The following is a 17,733-nucleotide window of genomic DNA, read 5'->3' on the forward strand; positions in this document are numbered from 1 at the left end:
TTTTTTGAAAGTAATAATAGTGGCGTATTAATGGATAAACTGAGCAATAGAGTCAGGAGGGACAGAGTCCCAGTACATAGGTTGTTCCTAATCAAAAGCTAACGAAGCTAAAGTATGAGTATGAAAATTAAGTGTTCTAGAAATATAACTTAAAGAACAACGTGTAAATAATGATATGGCTGTCCTACAATGGTCCACAATGATCCCGTTAGGCAAATTACAGTATTTAGTTGGAGGGCAATTCCCTCATTTTGTTCTATCCCCATGAATTGCAATTAATGCTCGTAATAAATGGGAAAAAAAGGGAAGAAAGGACAAAAGTACCTTTTATTATTATTATTATTATTATTATTATTATTATTATTATTATTATTATTATTATTACACAAGGACATTTTAGTCTTTATATTACTTTTTTTTTTTTCATTCTCAATAATTCTATTCATTTTTACTCAATAATGTAATTTGAATTCCTACTTTATTTTTACCTTATTTTTTTCTTATCGTATTGTAATTCCTTTCTCCCAACCAAACACGTTGTAAGCGGTTGGGAGTGAAAGCTCGGCCCTCACGAAATTTGAACTCTTTCCTCTTGCTTCTTAATTGTAATTTATGATGGCTTTCATGACAAAGAGTACGAATACAATTTTAAAATAATATGCAGTTGTACATAGTATAAAGGAACCATAACAGCGATTAATATTGTAATTTTTCTTTAAAATAAAATTGGAGTTAGGTTGAAAAAAGGTAGTATACAGAAGTTGTTGCTCATTTTAGAAAGCTTCTACTTAAATTTTACTTCGCTATTTCGTTTTGTAATATATTTGGTTTTTTTTTTTTTTTTTTTTTTTTTTTTTTTTTTTTTTTTTTTTTTTCCTGTTTTTGCATTTAATTAATTTTATAACATAAATGGTTAAAATAATTAACTTGCAAATATAAACATGTATTCAAGGAAATTTAGTTATTTGTATACTATACTTAATTGAATATGATACTTTGTCAATGGATACTATAACGTAGCGTTTGGTTGGAGGAAATTACAATTCCATTCCTACATAATTCCCACATATTTCTAACGGTAAGCAAATTCATTCGTTTGGTTGGAGTGATTTCCAATTCTGTAGAATTATAATTCCTTCATTTTCAAGAAATGAGAATTTCATGCCCTCCCTTAGTATTTTAATTCCATGAAATTTAGGAAGAAAAAAAAAACTTTGGGACAAAATGATCCATTTTTTTAAACCTAAAATTGACGTTTGACCCATCTCTTTCGATTATAGTGTGTCTTCTTCTTCTTCTACACTAGACACAGAACGTCAATTAGTAGTCCAACCTCAATTAAATATGTTTTTTTCAAAACTCTCTTATATATTTTATTGCTTTTATTATGTAATTCTAGTGTTTATTTACATCATGTTACATAAAATTTCAAAAGCAAAATATAAATTTGGCCATTTAAGATTTATAATAATAATAATAATAATAATAATAATAGAAATAGTAATATTCGTATTAATAAGTATGTGTATTTTAAATTTTATACTACTTATTCCCTTTCAATTCTCATATATACCAAATATTGAAATTTAAATTACCACTTTAATTCCATATTATTCATTTCCCATGAAATTATAATTCTTTTTCTTCCTAATTCTATCCCTCCAAGCAAATGCTCCGTAAACGTTCTCAAATTTATATATATACACGCATTTTTATTTATTTTGATTTTGATGTCTATTGATTATGAGTTTTGTTATATTATGCTCCTAATTTTATCTCCAAATATTAACATTCTTATATGACAATTGACTGCTTTTGTATTTTACTTGTAAGTAGATTTCTATTAAACGCTCAATAAGATCAGTTAATTTACAAGTAATCATTTTTTTTTTTTGTAAAGTAATTAACTTGTAACTACTACAAAATTGTGTGCACGAAATAATTGAATAATTGAGTTTTATTATCACGTAATAATGTAAATATTATGTGGTGAAATAAGGAGAGAAAATAGCAGTACTAGTTGAATATTACCAAATCCATTCTATTTTATTAAATTTTCTGATTTTCAGAATATTTTGAATTAGAATCCCAATTTAAAAAAGAAATAATATATATATATATATATATATTTTAAAAAACATAGTTTTAAAACAGAAATACCAAAGAGTCATACACCTCAACGACAAAACAAACACAACGGAGGAGAGAGAGAGAGAGAGAGAGAGAGAGACTAGGTAGAGCGAAGGAGAAACTCCGGCGAAACGTAAACCAGAGATTTTTCGGTGAAGGAGATTAATGCTTTGATTTGTATTGTAAATACTCGGAACGACGCCGTACTGCATCCGACTCTGGAACTCCCAACTTGCCACCGCGAGATGGCTGTTACGCCGCCGTCTCTCGCGGATTCGTCAACCTTGACGTTTCTGTTCCGCAGTCGATCTGTAATCTTCCAGAGCCCTACTTGAAATTTCATTGTGTTATATGCAGAAGAAGTTATTGTTATTGTTTGGAAAGAGTATAAAATTGATTCTGGAATTGGAGTTTACAAGAATGGCTTCTGGAGGGAAAGGAGGGTTGGAGAAGCTGAGGAGATGCGTAAGGACATTGTATTTTATGGTGGCGATGGTGGCGTCTTTGTTGGTGCTATCAGCGCCGGTGCTGGTGGCGATTGGGGACGTCATGGTGCAGTGCGTTTTGATTTCGAGCTTCACGTGCATCAGCTGTTACAGTATTCAAGAGCATTTGCACAGATATACATTCAAGAGTTCATTAACTGAAATTCCTCTTGTTTCCATCATCAGATCTCTCGTCATCACTTGTATGTTGCCACTCTCCTTGTTTTTTTTTTTTTTTTTTTTTTTAAAGCTCCAAAATCTTGTTTAAATTTGCGATAATTTGATACTATTCATCCACTTCCTACCGATGATATAATTCATCTGCGTTTTCAATTTGTGTTAGTATAATATCCTGATGATTAATGTTCCTTTCGCTGATCTTGTTACTTTCCTGTTTCTCCTTGATGAAAATATGTACATATTTTGTTGAAAACGGTAATGCTGGTACGAAATTGCTGATAATCTATTTTTTTGGGGTTCTCATTTTGACTTTAAACACAAGTTGCTGATAATGGTAATTGTTTGGATCTTATTTTTCTAATTGAGACAGTAAGAAATGAACTATCATTCCATTGCTGTAGTTTGTTTCTTCAAATGAATGAAAAGGTTGGTGTTAGTATGTAGTAAGTGTCGTTGTTTGATTTGCTCTTAAATGTATTTCTATTACCTGTCTAGCTTCTTTCTTTTTCTATTCCTTTTGTTTTGGTAATTTTTCCATTTTACTTGAATAATCATTGCTTGTTTGCTATTTTAATGAATACAGGTGTGTATTCCATGTGCAACAGCGCTGCTCTCTCACACGGACCATATCTTGGAACAGTTACCTTTTGTTCAGTCATTTCAGTTCTTCTTCTTTCCATTAAGGCTTGTGTCTTCTCTGTCAATTCTTACCTTGAAGCTGAAGCTTCAACATCCATCTCAAGGCAAAGGCTTCATTTGAAAAAGTCATGGGGGATGCCTGTCTTATTTCTCTCATCTGTGGTGTTTGCTCTTGGACATACAGTTGTTGCATACAGAACAAGTTGTAGAGCTAGAAGGAAACTCTTGTTCCACCGTGTTGACCCAGATGCTGTAAGTAAATAATATTTCCACTATTTAGAGACCCATTTGAAAATGCACAGAATCTACTATTTTCTTTTACTCAGAATTAAAGCCGATGTTCCATAAAATTTTACATTCTGGTGCTTTTGACATTTACTGTGTTTGATGGTTGATTATTCATCAATCACTTTATCTAATTACAGGTTCTCTCCAGAGTTGTTTTCTCTGGATATCAGAAGGTTCCACGTTCTCCAACCCCTTCTGCTGGGAGAACGCCAAGAAGTGACAGTGAAATTCGCGGAAAACCAGCAGGATTAGCTCATTTGGATGGGCAACTACCTGTTAGATTGCTGGCTGATTCTGACAGCTTATTTATCTCTTGTCATGGGCTTACCATTCATTATAAGCTAAGTTTGCCCGGGTCACCTCCCCGTTCCTTATCATCCATAACCTTTCTTGACAGGCCAGCAGTAAGTTCTTTATCAAGAAGCGAACAGAAACTTCGTAGGAGCTTCAGTAACCAGTTTCATACTTCATCTCTCTCTACTCCTTTGCTAGATAGTTCTCCAAAATCCCCTGTTCTGTCTGAAGACATACCTATTTTAAGCCTAGGTGAAACTGGTGGCGAGGATCAAACTAATAAGTTGCCATATCAACTTAACATTCGAGATTTGGAAGCAAATTGTCAGTTTGGGATTGTTTTAGTGCATGGCTTTGGAGGAGGAGCCTTTTCATGGAGAAATGTGATGGGTGTGCTAGCTCGACAGGTAGGTTGTGCTGTAGCGGCTTTTGATAGACCAGGTTGGGGATTGACATCAAGGCCCCGCCGCAGAGACTGGGAGGATAATCAATTGCCTAATCCCTACAAGCTTGATACCCAGGTAATTTCTTGTTTTTAATGTATATGCTGGTGTGTAGCGGTTCTTACGTCATCCAACACGGACTTCCTTGCCTTGTTTGTGATACTTCTGACTTTTTAAGCTTTTGATTGAACTGTGGTGGTTTATTTGTTTTCAGGTTGATCTGCTTCTTTCTTTTTGTCTAGAGATGGGGTTCACCTCTGTTATACTTGTTGGCCATGATGATGGAGGGTTACTTGCATTAAAGGCTGCACAAAGAGTTCAGTCATCTATGGGTTCAATTAATGTGAGCAACCACCTATCTTGCTTTAATGGAATCTTGTTATAAGTCCATTGGTTAAAACTGTACTTCTTGCAAACGTAAGGCCATTTAATGGAATCTTGTTACAAGTCCGCTGGTTAAAACTTCTTGCTAACATAAGGCCATTTGAATGATATTCAAACTGGTTGAATTGCTTCAAGGAATAATAAGCAGTTATCTTGGGGTAAATAAATGATTTCACCATTAATCGTCTTTTATTTTCTTACTGTTTAAAACTAAATTTTTTGTTTGTATTGTCAGCATATAGCTGAGTCTGCATTCTTTTCTACACTCTTGAGATCTTAAAAATTCTTCTAAGGTCTGTTGAAATAAATATTATGGAAGTGTGCATAAACTGATAAATTTTGTTGAAAATGTTTAAAATATGTGATGAGGTTGCTCTAGAGGGTGGCTTTCGAAACATTACATTGAAGTAGACAAACTGGCATGTATTGTGGAACAGTGACACAAAATTGTAGTATATGATCAAGTTCAATTTTGAAATATTGCGAAATGAAGACTTATTCTTTTTATTGTGGTATAAAATTGTTAGAGTGATGCTCATCTATTTGACTCTATTATGCATTTATGTCTCTAGGTTGAGATAAAGGGAGTTGTCTTACTGAGTGTTAGCTTGACAAGAGAACTGGTCCCTGCCTTTGCAAGAATATTGTTGCGCACTTCGCTTGGGAAAAAGCACTTAGTTCGTCCTCTTTTGCGAACTGAAATTACTCAAGTAGTGAATAGGCGTGCATGGTATGATGCTACTAAGCTAACAACTGAAGTCTTAAGTCTTTACAAGGTATGTTTTGCACATGTTATCTCATATCTGCTACATTGTCATAGTTGCTGCTTTTTATTATACAAGTATGCCTGATCATATAAATTGTTTTATTCCTTTTCTGTAATCAGGCCCCATTATTTGTAGAAGGTTGGGATGAAGCACTTCATGAGATAGGGAAATTATCATTTGAGACGGTGCTTACCCCTGACAATGCAGCATCAGTACTAAAAGCAGTTGAAAATTTGCCAGTACTGGTAATTGCGGGAGCAGAGGATGCACTTGTACCATTAAAATCTGTTCAAATTATGGCCTCAAAACTTGTAAATTCTGTAAGTCTATTATTTATATCCTCCATATATGTAGATGCATGCATACACAGGCTGCTTGGACTTTGTTTATCTAATTATGTATGTGTTGATGATTTTGCAGAGACTGGTTGCAATATCTGGTTGTGGCCACCTTCCTCACGAGGAATGTCCCAAGGCTTTGCTTGCAGCTATGTCACCGTTCATAAATAGAATTTTAGGGGTTCCAGAATCCTAACACTATTAGGAAAGATTCAACATCCAGATAGGTTTCTCTCTTTGTTTCTGAAAAGCCAGCCTTGCCTGCCCGCCCGCCCTTATAGTGTTTTTCTTCCTACAGTTTTATCCCAAAAGGTAGAGTAACAAGTTCATCTCTCCTTTTGGGCATTTTTGATGATTAGTTTGGTGTTGAGTTTTTCTGTGTTGTTGATTAGTAGTGGTAGGTTAAGGGTCTCTTGGCTTCAGTCAGCCCTTTTTAAACAGTTACCATTATTTGTGTCCATATGGGGAAATTGGAATGGAATGGGAATTTCTTTGTACAGATGCATGCAGAGATGAATGTTTAAGCAGATTTTGTTCTTTTAACCATTGTTCCATTCCCTTTTGTTCATTATATATCTTCTATTAATTGGAGGGAGCTTTTCTTTTTTTCTTTTTGAAAGGAAGGGAGCTTTTATAGTTCTTGCAAATAATTAAATTCTGTCAAACAATGTATTTGCAAGTAGATTGAAAAGCTAAATGGAAATGGCAATTGATGGAGGATGCATTTGGAAAAGCTTAGAGCTTTTATAGTTCTTGCAAATAATTAAATTCTGTCAAACAATGTATTTGCAAGTAGATTGAAAAGCTAAATGGAAATGGCAATTGATGGAGGATGCATTTGGAAAAGCTTAGTTTTATTCAAGGCATAAAACCCTTCAAAAGTTGTCATGCTAGCATATAACTTGCATGTCTCTGTCATGCGACAGCCAAAACCAAAAAAAAGAAAAAAGAAAAGGAAGACCTATAAAAATATGTTTCCTTTGGTCTCAGTTTCAGACATCAATCATTCTTCGTTCTCTTTATCGTCATCAATCTTTGCCCCTTTGGCAATATGTAACTTGTCAATCTCAACATTGACATCTTTCACCACCTTAGGCTTAGGTGGTCCAGCTGATGCATCGGTGGCCTCGTTTGGCCCAGTCTGCCATATTCTAATTGTCCCGTCTTCAGAACCTGAAGCATAAGATTCTCCTCCTGGAGAGAAACGCACACAATGCACAGGACCATGGTGTCCCTTGTTGCATCCTATAAACGAAAACGACAAGACAACAAACATTAGTAGTTCTGCCTGCCGCTAATTCATTACAGGGAAGGCCATGAATCGTACCAATTTGTTCTCCAGTGTGAAAGTCAAAGAGACGAACCCACATGTCTTCCCCTCCGGCAATGAACCTTTTTCCGAACCTTGGTTCTAATGAAGCAGATTCAACATTGCAGGGCATGTCATAGCTCTTTACCAATCTAAATCTGATAAGCAAGTAAATACCAACTGTAAGCCGCCACGCACACCCATACATTTCAGCACAAGATAAATCAAACAGCAATCAATACATACTGATTTGCATCCCAAAACTTAACAGAGGAACCATCAGCAGTAGTTATGTAGTGGCCATCTCGACTCACTTCAGCACTGGTTACAGAAGACTTGGTATCAAGGGTTCGAACAACTTCACAGCTTCTTAAATCCCATAATCTATACTCAAAACCAACAAATTAAAGCTAAACGAGGAACAAGGCATGCACACAAGTTAATGGAAAAAAATGCAGAAAAAAAAAGAAAGCAAAAAGAAAGTTCAACTCCTGTCAGATGGTCAATGGTTCTTTAACAAGCTGTACTTCAACTGAATTATTGGTTGAACCAGCTGACTTGACTACAAATGTCTTCCAGTTTGATAATGGTCCGGGTTAAACCCAGACAGGAAGAGTTCTCTTGACCAAAATTCAAAGGATATTATTGTCATATTTCCTTTGCAATTATCATTACAAAGCTAAATAGAGTGAGTATAAAAAGAGCATGAAACATTAAAAAGCTATTTCACATACCTCACTCCACTCGTATCACTGCAGGAACTTAATATGGTTTGGTCATTATGGAGCCAAGCAACTGTCCTAACCGAACCAGGACCACCGTCAATTTGCCTTGGTGGTGCATCTGGTCGATTTAGATCGAATATCCGAAGAATTTTTTCGAAACCACCAGTGAGAAAATGATGTGTATCCTGCAAATGACACGATTTCAATTCATATATATTGTAGGAAAGGGATAGTCCTTGAATGCTTCTGAAATAGGTTTTACATAGTCACTTTGTAAACAAGGAAGAACCCAATTGACAAGTCAATAGATGTGATTATGACAGTTAAGTTTCACATTTAAAGAGTAAATATTTTGAATGGCCATGGCACATATGAAGAATACAGTGTTGACAAACATGATGACTTCTCATTGTAGGGACACAAATACAAAATTGAGCAGTCTACACTTAACATAGAACCAATAACAAAAACCAAGGTTATCTCTTGAAATCCAAGTAAATGATCAAATTTTTGTTATAACTAAAGAAATTCACTTTAAAACTTAGCATATGGCACATTTAGAATGTCTGAAGCTTCTAAATAAAGCATTGATCCAACTTCCTAAAAAGAAAAATAAAGACTAAGCAGAGTTGACCTCTAATGCATAGAATTATATGGAGCATCAACTAACATACATCTGAAAAGGCACAAGCACGGACTATGTGCTTGTGACTAAATGAATGCAGTTCATCCCCAGTTAATGCATCCCATAATTTCCTGCAGAAAACCAACATAACAACATCATATCAATAATGAAAACCATAAGCATTGTTGTTGTATCAATACATCATTACCCACTAAAATAAAGGGGGAAAAAAAGAAGAATAGAAAATAGATTACTACTAATTCAGATGTTAGGTCAATGCTATGACTTTGTTAAAGTAGAAACTGGTTGAGATTGTGCTTCTACTCATTGGTGCAATAAGTTATAAGTTCTTGAGAAGATAGTGGAGTATTGATAGTATTCTTTTAATTTAGTTTTTCTAAACACCAATTGATGTTAACAACAAAGTGTCAGGTGGGAAAGCTTACATCCAAAGAAAACAGTAGGTGACTTACGCACTGAAATCAGCAGATGCAGATGCTGCACGAAGCGCGTGTTTATCTAGACAACAACTCCATACAGCACCTTTATGCCCCTGAAAAGTTCCAATCCAATCTCCAGTCTCTCCATTTCTCAACATTGGTGTGGAATCTGAATAAAAGAATAGACTATCCTCTATTAAAACCAAACCATGTTCAGGGACAAAAAGCAAACCAAAACCAACATTTTATTATGCAAATTCTCTTCAGCATTTACCCAACCGGCTATCGCCTTCTAAAATCCATTTTGTCCAGTTGCAATAGAAGCTCATTTCAAGTTAATTCACAAGCAATGACATCCACATACATTCATACCAGCTGCCCAATTAACAGAGACCCAAGGACTAACAAGTAGCCACCAAAATCAATGAATGCAGTAAAACGTAAAAATTAACTGGAAACAATATAAGCAGCAATGACATTATCACAGAAGTAACATCTTAGAATTTAACTTGCTTCTTAGTGTCAACATAAAGAATCATTCCCCATTAAAGAAATCTTGGGCTTACCCTTGCTGGCACTGATTAGGAAAAACCCATCAGGAGTGGATGGGCTGTAGAACAAATCGACAACCGGCCTAGAATGCCCGTGGCAAACAAGCGGAGCAGCAACCTTCTTCTTATCCATTATACCCAAAAATTCTTAATTGCTCCCACAAAACCTATTTTCTTTACTTTTGTTGTTTTTTATCCCTTGATCAAATATGCCAAAAGCTATCCAAACCAATCTGACCCAAAAACAAAAACAAAAAAAAAAAAAAACCCCAAAATTGGCCAAATAAACAAAACTCTTTTTTTTTTTTTTTTTTTTTTTTTTTTTTTTTTTTATATATACGGAACAACAATGAAAAATCTCGATTAGAAATTTCCGAAGAAAAAAACTGAAAATTTTCTGCGGATTAGATATAGATATAGAAATAGAAATATATGTATCTGCCTATAATAAAGTGTATATATTACGGGAAATGGCGCGACCGATTATCAAAGGCGGGAAACCCTAATCTGAGATTGACAGGTTTGATTCCTTAACGAATCCACACCTCCAGCTCAAGACGATGGATAGATCAGTAGTGATTATTGCAATTATTCGTAAAATCAGAGAAAAAAAATTAAAAAGAAAAAAAAAGAAATATAAAATCCAAAACTACACTACGAGCTGGGCGCAGGGAGCTGGAATCGCAATTGCTTCGTTTTATATATGGTGGGATTTTGGTTCAAGTCCCCGTACTTTTCGACAATTGCAAACTCACCACCATTATAACTCAGGGACCAAACTCGCCATTTCCTAAAAAAAAAAAAAAAACTATTGTCATTCTATATAATAAAATTAATTTTGAAGTGTTTATTTTATTTTTAGTTTTTGAATTTTAAAAATATTCTTTTTTTAGTTCAATATATTTTTGAATACATAAAGGTGAAACATTCACAAAGTACAATATTTTTAAAAGTTAAGAATTAGAAGTATAAAAAATTAAATTCAATAATTAAAAAATAAAATTTATTTTTAAGGCATGAAATTAAAAGTGAAATAAACTCTAATCTAGATGTTAAAATTTTAAAGTGAATTTTATAATAGAGACAGATGACATATTTGTTCTTTTAATTATCTCATTAAATAAATTTTCATTTTAAATAATACGGAGTACTATTTTAATAATTTCACATAACACTTGTTCTTCTTTTCCTACTTCATTGTCGTTTGTTTTCAAGACCGTTGAAAGATCCATTTTATATTTGACTTATATGATTTAGTTGCTCGTGTAATTTTGTTATTCTATCTACGTTCATTGTGTGTCATATCACCAAAACAACTACAACTGAGCACATAGGATAGTGGGTAGAACCTGAGACCTCTTATTTATGGGGCTACATTTATGTCGCGACCACAAGGCCTTTGACAATTAGAAATCATACAATTAAATGAAAATTGACCTATTTTATCAAAACAAACGTGACAGTTATACTCATTAAAAAATTATTAGTTAAATTTATTTTAATTATTTAAATAAAATAAATAAAAAAACCCACACCTCCACCCTTTGTCTCCGGCAAGGCACGGAGAGGTTTCTTTGAGCATTATTTGTAATTGAGGAGATAATTAAAGAACTAAAATGTATCCACTTTATAATTAAAGACTATATTTTAATAGTCAGAATAATTTGAGGGCCAAAATTACAATTTTGGTGAAAAGCCTTGTGAGATAATAATGTATTGAAAAAGAGTTAATTCCACTTTTAGTCCTACATTTATTGCGCGATGAACACATTTTGACCAGTTTTATTAATTTAGTCACATTTTGCCCAGCCATTTTAAAATATGGACACTTTTGATCCACCGTTATATTTGCTGTTAAACAACCGTGAAGTGGGAGGGCAATTGTGTCCTTTCACGTGCTATTCTTTCTCAGTCTTTCTGGCTAAAAGTTGTGTCGATTCTGCAGCAAAGGTTAGCGGGAGGACAAAGAGTATTCCAACATTTTTTTCAAAACGGTGCCTGACCTTCCTCCAACAATACTCTTAATCCCAATGAAACTTCCCCACAACCCTGCCAGAAAACCAATTCTGGTGGACTACTCCAGCAGGAAAACCAGAACAAAAACGAGTGAGCCGCCACCACGAGCCCATTTTTTGATGCTCTTATGGACCAATTCCGACATCAAGGCAAGAAAAGCAAGAACAAAATCAGATGAGCCTGGATTGCCTCATTTTCTGTTTTTAAAATACTGGATCCACAAGGCTTTTTTTTTTTTTTTTTTTTTTTTTTTTCTCTCTGTGACTGATCGTATATATATGTTATCAGAATTCTGGTTTTGATCGACAGTTTTATTGTATTTCATGTACGTATGAAGTTTGGTGCTCTGCTTGTTATAAGAGAAGATTTAGTTTCATTTCATAGGAAATGGGTTACACCATAGAATGATCCAAAAGTCCAAAATCCACTAATCAGATTTATCACTCCCAAATTAAGTAAACGAATAAATAATAAATACAGTAATAGAATGAATACATTAAGGGTGAAACTGAAAGCTTAAATGTAAACTGAAAGCTTAAACTGAAAGCTTAATGAGAGCGCAGAGGCCGCCGGCCAACCTCAGGATCATTTCGCCGTCTTCTTTCCTGACATATGACGTGTGGTTCCCAAGGAAGTTACTGGTGCGTGTGAAGATGAGCACAAAGACGGAGCCCTAGAAGATGGCGGTGAGGACGGTGCCCACCATGCGAGTTTCGTACAAATTGACGCCATGTCCGGAGAGACAGAGGCGCAGCCGAGGACAACGCCGCCAATGGTGAAGATGTGGAGGAGGTTTGGAGGATGAGGAAGAATCCGTAGAGAGGAGGGAGGAGGCAGAGGGAGAGGGTGAGGAAAATGCAGCTGGAGGCTGCACCCAGTAGAACGTAGTTGCAGTCTTGCAGAAGAGGAAAGCCTTTTGAGTCCGGGAGGAGTTGGAATCGTTGTTGCCGCCAAGGACACCAACAGACAGAATAGCACGTCAAAGGACATAATTGCCCTTCCACTTCACGGCGGTTTAACAGCAAATGTAACGGTGGACCAAAAGTGTCCACCTTTTAAAAAGGTTGGGCAAAATGTGGCTAAATTAATAAAATCGGGCAAAATGTGTCCATCACACAATAATTATAGGACCAAAAGTGGAAATATTTAACAAACAGAAGTCATTTTCCAGAAGTCATTTTCCGGGTTTCCAAAAAGACCCTTAATTAATTTAGGGTACGGTGCGTTTGGAAACCCGGAAAATGACTTCTGGAAAATGTTTTCCGGGTTTCCAGTGTTTGGCAAGAGGGAAGAAAATGAGGTCAACGAAAAATGAGTTTGTAGTCAACGAAAAATAAATATGTTTTGGGGGAAAATGACTTTTTTTTTTTTTTTTTTTTTTTTGGGGAGAAGTTATTTTCCAATCCTCATGCTTGGTATGTGATAGATACCCCAAACTAGCTGCCTAGGCAGGAGGCCAGATAAGGGAGCCAAGCCGGTAGCCGGCCAGGAGGGAAAGAGGAAACTGCTAAGAACCTCCCGGTCACGATAACAGACGCCGCCGAAGTCCACTATGCACTTATCAAGCAGTCAACATGCCAGTCGGCGCGTCCCCAGGCAGGCCTCGGAAGGCAATGCCGATGGGCGACCAGTCACGATGATCGGTGTGTCCCTGATCCCGGACCTTATAGGATTAGGACAGGCGACCAAGTCACGCGGGCGGTGTGTCCCCAGCCGCGCAGCACCCCAGGACCCGGACGGGCGACCAGGCTGGCCAGGGGGAATGCTCCTACCCAGAGGCAGAAACCCAGGAAGGCGTCCTCACGCGGCCGGGACAGCTCCCGACTGGGCACATGCCCCAAAACGCGTATCAGCAGATTTTTCGGAAGCAATCTCCGCTTAGATTAAGTAGTTTCCATAAATTTGCTTGGATAGGAAAGGTAGGGAATCGACGGTTGCATCAGCCCATACGTCAGCCCTATCTATCCTTGACCTTGGCTAGATGTCAGCCCTACTTACCATGTATAGATTCAATATTCGTGTATAAACATCCCCATGGGATCTCCATGGCGGGGGACAAACTTTCTCTTTTCGAGCGACATATTTTGAAGGGCAACACCCTAAAGAAATAACAGTCGTTATTCTCTAAAATTGTTCTTAGTTTCTTACTTTCTCTACACCTACAAATATAGTTATCCGGTGGTGTTGGCATGCCGGGCAGCCATCAACGCTGTGAAAATCAACATTGGCGCCGTCTGTGCGGATCGAAACTAAAAGTCCCGTTCTCAAGCATATCGATGGCACGAACGAGGCTAACAATCGCAATACTGGACCTAACCTCGCCGCCTTACCCGCTAATGGGCATGTGGCGGTTGTCGCGGACCCGGCTGAACATCCCGCCGGCAGCCGCTCATCCGTCGGCGACCTAAGGGAGCAGCTAAATCGTCACGCCTCTGGGGGGCAATCGGCTGCACGTACCGCGCGTACTGTCGCGAAGACCCCAGATCCGTCGAGGGAAAACCCGCCACCACGTGTCGCTCAGGCTCAACTCAACTTTGCAGAGTTGTTAGGGCAGGCCTTCAAAGCATACGTGCGTGGACGGGAACAGATCTCACCGCCCGAGCGGTCAGCTCCTGTGGAGGCTCAACAAGAGGTATCTAGGCGTTCGGAACACTCGGGGGTTAACCCGCTGGTTGGTCACCGGGCCGATCGCTCAATGCACTCTAGGCTCGGGCCTATAGCCCCGGCGCGGTTGGTCATGGAGTGCTTTGGGGAACGCAGCGAGCAGCAACCGCCTGACCGGTTGGTCAACGAGCAGCCGCGTGCCATCATACAGAGAATAGCAGCTGCAGGACGAAGGCAAGAAGCCGCAAAAGGTATGCGGGAGTCATCCAGGGCCTCCGACCGGGATAACCCCGAAATGGCTGGGATACATACTGTAACACCCCACTTTTCTAACTCTTAATTACATCTCTAAACAGTCATTAACATAAACTAAACAACGAAAAACTAGAAGTTAAGTAGTGGGAATGTCACCGCCACAACCACCACTCTTTGGTGATTGCACAGGCTAAAAGGGGTAAAACTACAAATAAGATTAAGTCTGGGTACTAAAAATAAATACTGGAAAAGAAAGGGGGAAAAACGTCACCCCAAAACAGTCAACATCAATCATCAAACATAAAGTCATAAGTTTAAATCCATAACATGATCATAAATAAAACTAGAGTTTAGACATCTCAAACTAGGAGACTAATCTAACTCGAGCTCTTCTCACTGCTGGGCCCACCTGAAAGGGGTTTTGCAAGCAACACATAGACAAACAGGAAAATACCTGTTAGCACGAAGCTATGTATAACCACACTCAACCCTGTAAAGCATACTAATATAAACTTCGAAAACATTTGATATCTTTATAGCAATAAGCTAATCTCAAATCATCTTAAGATTTATCACATTCGTTCTAAATGCTTGCACCCTATAATATCAACTGGCATGCTCATATATGTATAAGACAGATCACGTAGATACATAAGCATATAGACTTCTCAAATAGCTTATCAAGCAACTCATGCTTGCAGATAGGTTCATACTAAAAGAACATATAACAGGTGTTTACATGCTTTCATATTCTTATCACATAACTTGATAAGTGGAACTTCTAATACAACTCAATAATCATGCTCAAGGAATATCTCAAGTTAAACTTCTCATTAAACAATCTTTTACGATGCTCTATTCGCATACAATCATGTATAACATTATAATCATACTTCTTATGCAATCTAGTGCAACAATATATTCATACTCGTATGCAATCTCGTGCAATTATATAATCATACTCTTATGCAATCTAGTGCAACAATATAATCATACTCTTATGCAATCTTGTGCAACAATATACTCATACTCGTATGCAATCTAGTGCAATTATATAATCATAATCTCAAGCAATCTCGTACAACAATATACTCATACTCGTATGCAATCTAGTGCAATTATATAATCATAATCTTATGCAATCTCGTGCAACAATATACTCATGCTCATATGCAATCTAGTGCAACAATATATTCATACTCGTATGCAATCTCGTGCAATTATATAATCATACTCTTATGCAATCTAGTGCAACAATATATTCATACTCGTATGCAATCTCAGACAATAATATACTCATACACTCATTTATAAATTAGAGTACTTTCTGTGGAGGTCTCTTTGTTACTTTCTCGAGTCTCTCTTGACCCTCTTTCTTTCTCTCGAGTCTTTATTGACTCTCTTTCTTGAGTCTCTATTGACTCTCTTTCCTGAGTCTCTGTAGACTCTCTTTCTTTCTCTTATACTCGTAGACGGCTTAGGGTTTCATAGAAGTGTGACTCACCCCATCGGGAACGGCATAATTCCGACCCAATATCTCCTACCGTCTACGGAACCAATCTTGTGGTTCAAACTCTGCGGAATCAGGTATCGAACTATTAGTGTGCACACCCCCTAACCAGGATTCCAAGCTCGACGGGAAGTTTCCAACCTCGTAACGTGGGAATACGCCGCGTTACATATACTGGGACCGCAATGTCCATAATAATCTCCCGAGAGGAACATAGTCCAAACTGTATCCTCCAAAACATCACCGATATAGATAATACACAAATATATCTCTCATGCATCAATCTCATGCATGCAACAATTCTACTACTTCTCAATGCATCAAAGAATGATATACCACATGCTTATGGTTTTTGAAAGTATTCTTGGACTCACGTTGGCCCTTTATGCCTTTTTGAAATATGACTCATGTGAAATGTCAAAATGCTCTATATCATGCTTCTAATTCATGTATAAACTAACATGAAGTATTCAAAAATATATCATCATGCTCGGTTTGCAACATAGCAATTTCTATACATTTCACTCAACAAATATGCTTCTATTCTCATTGATCAAATAATACAATTTAATCATACTTTAATATTAAATCACATTCTCAAAGAATCATGCTTCTTTACTCAATAAAAATATTGTTTGATCACAAAATCAACAATTTCTCAAACACAGAGAACTTAGTAAAAATATGCACTGTATAACAATTCTTCAATAAATCATTCATAGAATACTTGTTTTTAATCCAAATTTAACGAAATCAAAGCCAAAACGTGCGTCGAGACGATACCGTAGAGTCGAGCCACAAAGGTCCGTAACACTCGGTCCGAAACGACACGTAGTTGAGCCACAAGGGCCCGGCCACTGCACAAAAATCCTTCACAAACAATACTCTGGGACTTGGGGCGGGACTCTTCATGGTCCGCCCCTGGAGCCCCGTTGATGCGCCGGGACTAGGCAACGGCCCTCCTCTAGGTCCGTGCCCTAGTCCCGTGCCACCACGGCTCTAGCCGGCGGCCCTTCTGATGGGCCGCGGCTAGGGCCGCCACTCTGATCTGGTGCACACTGTGTTGTGCACCAGATGGCATTTCTCCTGCAAAATCTCATCCAAACAAGTCCAAAACAATCTCAACAACTCACAAACACATACTAAATCACTTCTAAGCATAAACACATCAAAAGCTCATAGTTTCTACTCATTTCTACTTTAAACTAGGCTTCACAGAGCCAAATTTAAAGAGGAATCCATGGGGTTATACCTCTTGTAATCTAAACTACTTGCTTGGATCTCTTCTTCATCTTGACCTAGCTTGAGCCTCCTTCACCACCTACACTTCCCAAACACACCTTCTATCCTTAGCCTAAAACCTCAAAGACTAAAGAAAACTAGAAGAGAAAAGAGGCTAGAATGAAGGATGAACAAGCTTACTAGGTTGTTGTCTCTCTTCTTGTTCTTGGCAGACAAAAATGTGAGGAAGAGGCAAAGAATGAGATCAGGAAAATGAGATGGAATAAGGGGGTTTATATAGGGTTCAAAACCCTAGGATGATTCACAATGATTGGTTGAGGGCAAAGGGGTAAATTCCCAAGCTAAAAGATGAATCAAAAATGGATTGTGGATGTCTTGTGGTCCACCATGTAACATGAACCATAGGCTAAAATGTTATCTTTTATTACTCTGGGGTTGAAAGTGAATTTTCCCAAAAGCTATATGGATGAACACTTGTTCAAAATTCCCTTTTTGAATTCTCCCGGTC

General features: G+C 37.3%; 2 protein-coding genes across 4 annotated transcripts; one reads left to right on the plus strand and one right to left on the minus strand.

Annotated features, from left to right (window-relative positions):
- The first annotated feature begins 2,166 nt into the window (after nt 1-2,166).
- Nucleotides 2,167-6,492, plus strand: LOC109146957. Its single transcript, XM_019294606.1, has 7 exons — nt 2,167-2,818; nt 3,379-3,686; nt 3,860-4,537; nt 4,674-4,802; nt 5,416-5,619; nt 5,730-5,930; nt 6,031-6,492. The coding sequence occupies exons 1-7, from the start codon at nt 2,482-2,484 to the stop codon at nt 6,142-6,144; spliced, it is 1,971 nt and encodes a 656-aa protein (XP_019150151.1). The 5' UTR covers nt 2,167-2,481; the 3' UTR covers nt 6,145-6,492.
- Nucleotides 6,493-6,779: 287 nt separating this feature from the next.
- Nucleotides 6,780-10,263, minus strand: LOC109146955 (serine-threonine kinase receptor-associated protein-like). 3 transcript variants are annotated; one of them, XM_019294605.1, is made up of 8 exons: nt 10,064-10,263; nt 9,614-9,831; nt 9,081-9,216; nt 8,657-8,738; nt 7,992-8,167; nt 7,504-7,641; nt 7,276-7,415; nt 6,780-7,193 (listed from the first exon to the last, which is right to left on the minus strand). In XM_019294605.1, the coding sequence occupies exons 2-8, from the start codon at nt 9,729-9,731 to the stop codon at nt 6,952-6,954; spliced, it is 1,032 nt and encodes a 343-aa protein (XP_019150150.1). In that variant the 5' UTR covers nt 9,732-9,831; nt 10,064-10,263; the 3' UTR covers nt 6,780-6,951. The 3 variants fall into 3 exon arrangements, with proteins under 3 accessions (XP_019150150.1, XP_019150149.1, XP_019150148.1); XM_019294604.1 differs by having other exon boundaries at nt 9,614-9,900; nt 9,931-10,263; XM_019294603.1 differs by having other exon boundaries at nt 9,614-9,894; nt 9,925-10,263.
- Between the last annotated feature and the right edge of the window lie 7,470 nt (nt 10,264-17,733).

This window comes from Ipomoea nil, unplaced genomic scaffold (assembly GCF_001879475.1).
Source record: "Ipomoea nil cultivar Tokyo-kokei standard unplaced genomic scaffold, Asagao_1.1 scaffold1952, whole genome shotgun sequence".
In the NCBI taxonomy this organism is placed as follows: Eukaryota; Viridiplantae; Streptophyta; class Magnoliopsida; order Solanales; family Convolvulaceae; genus Ipomoea; species Ipomoea nil.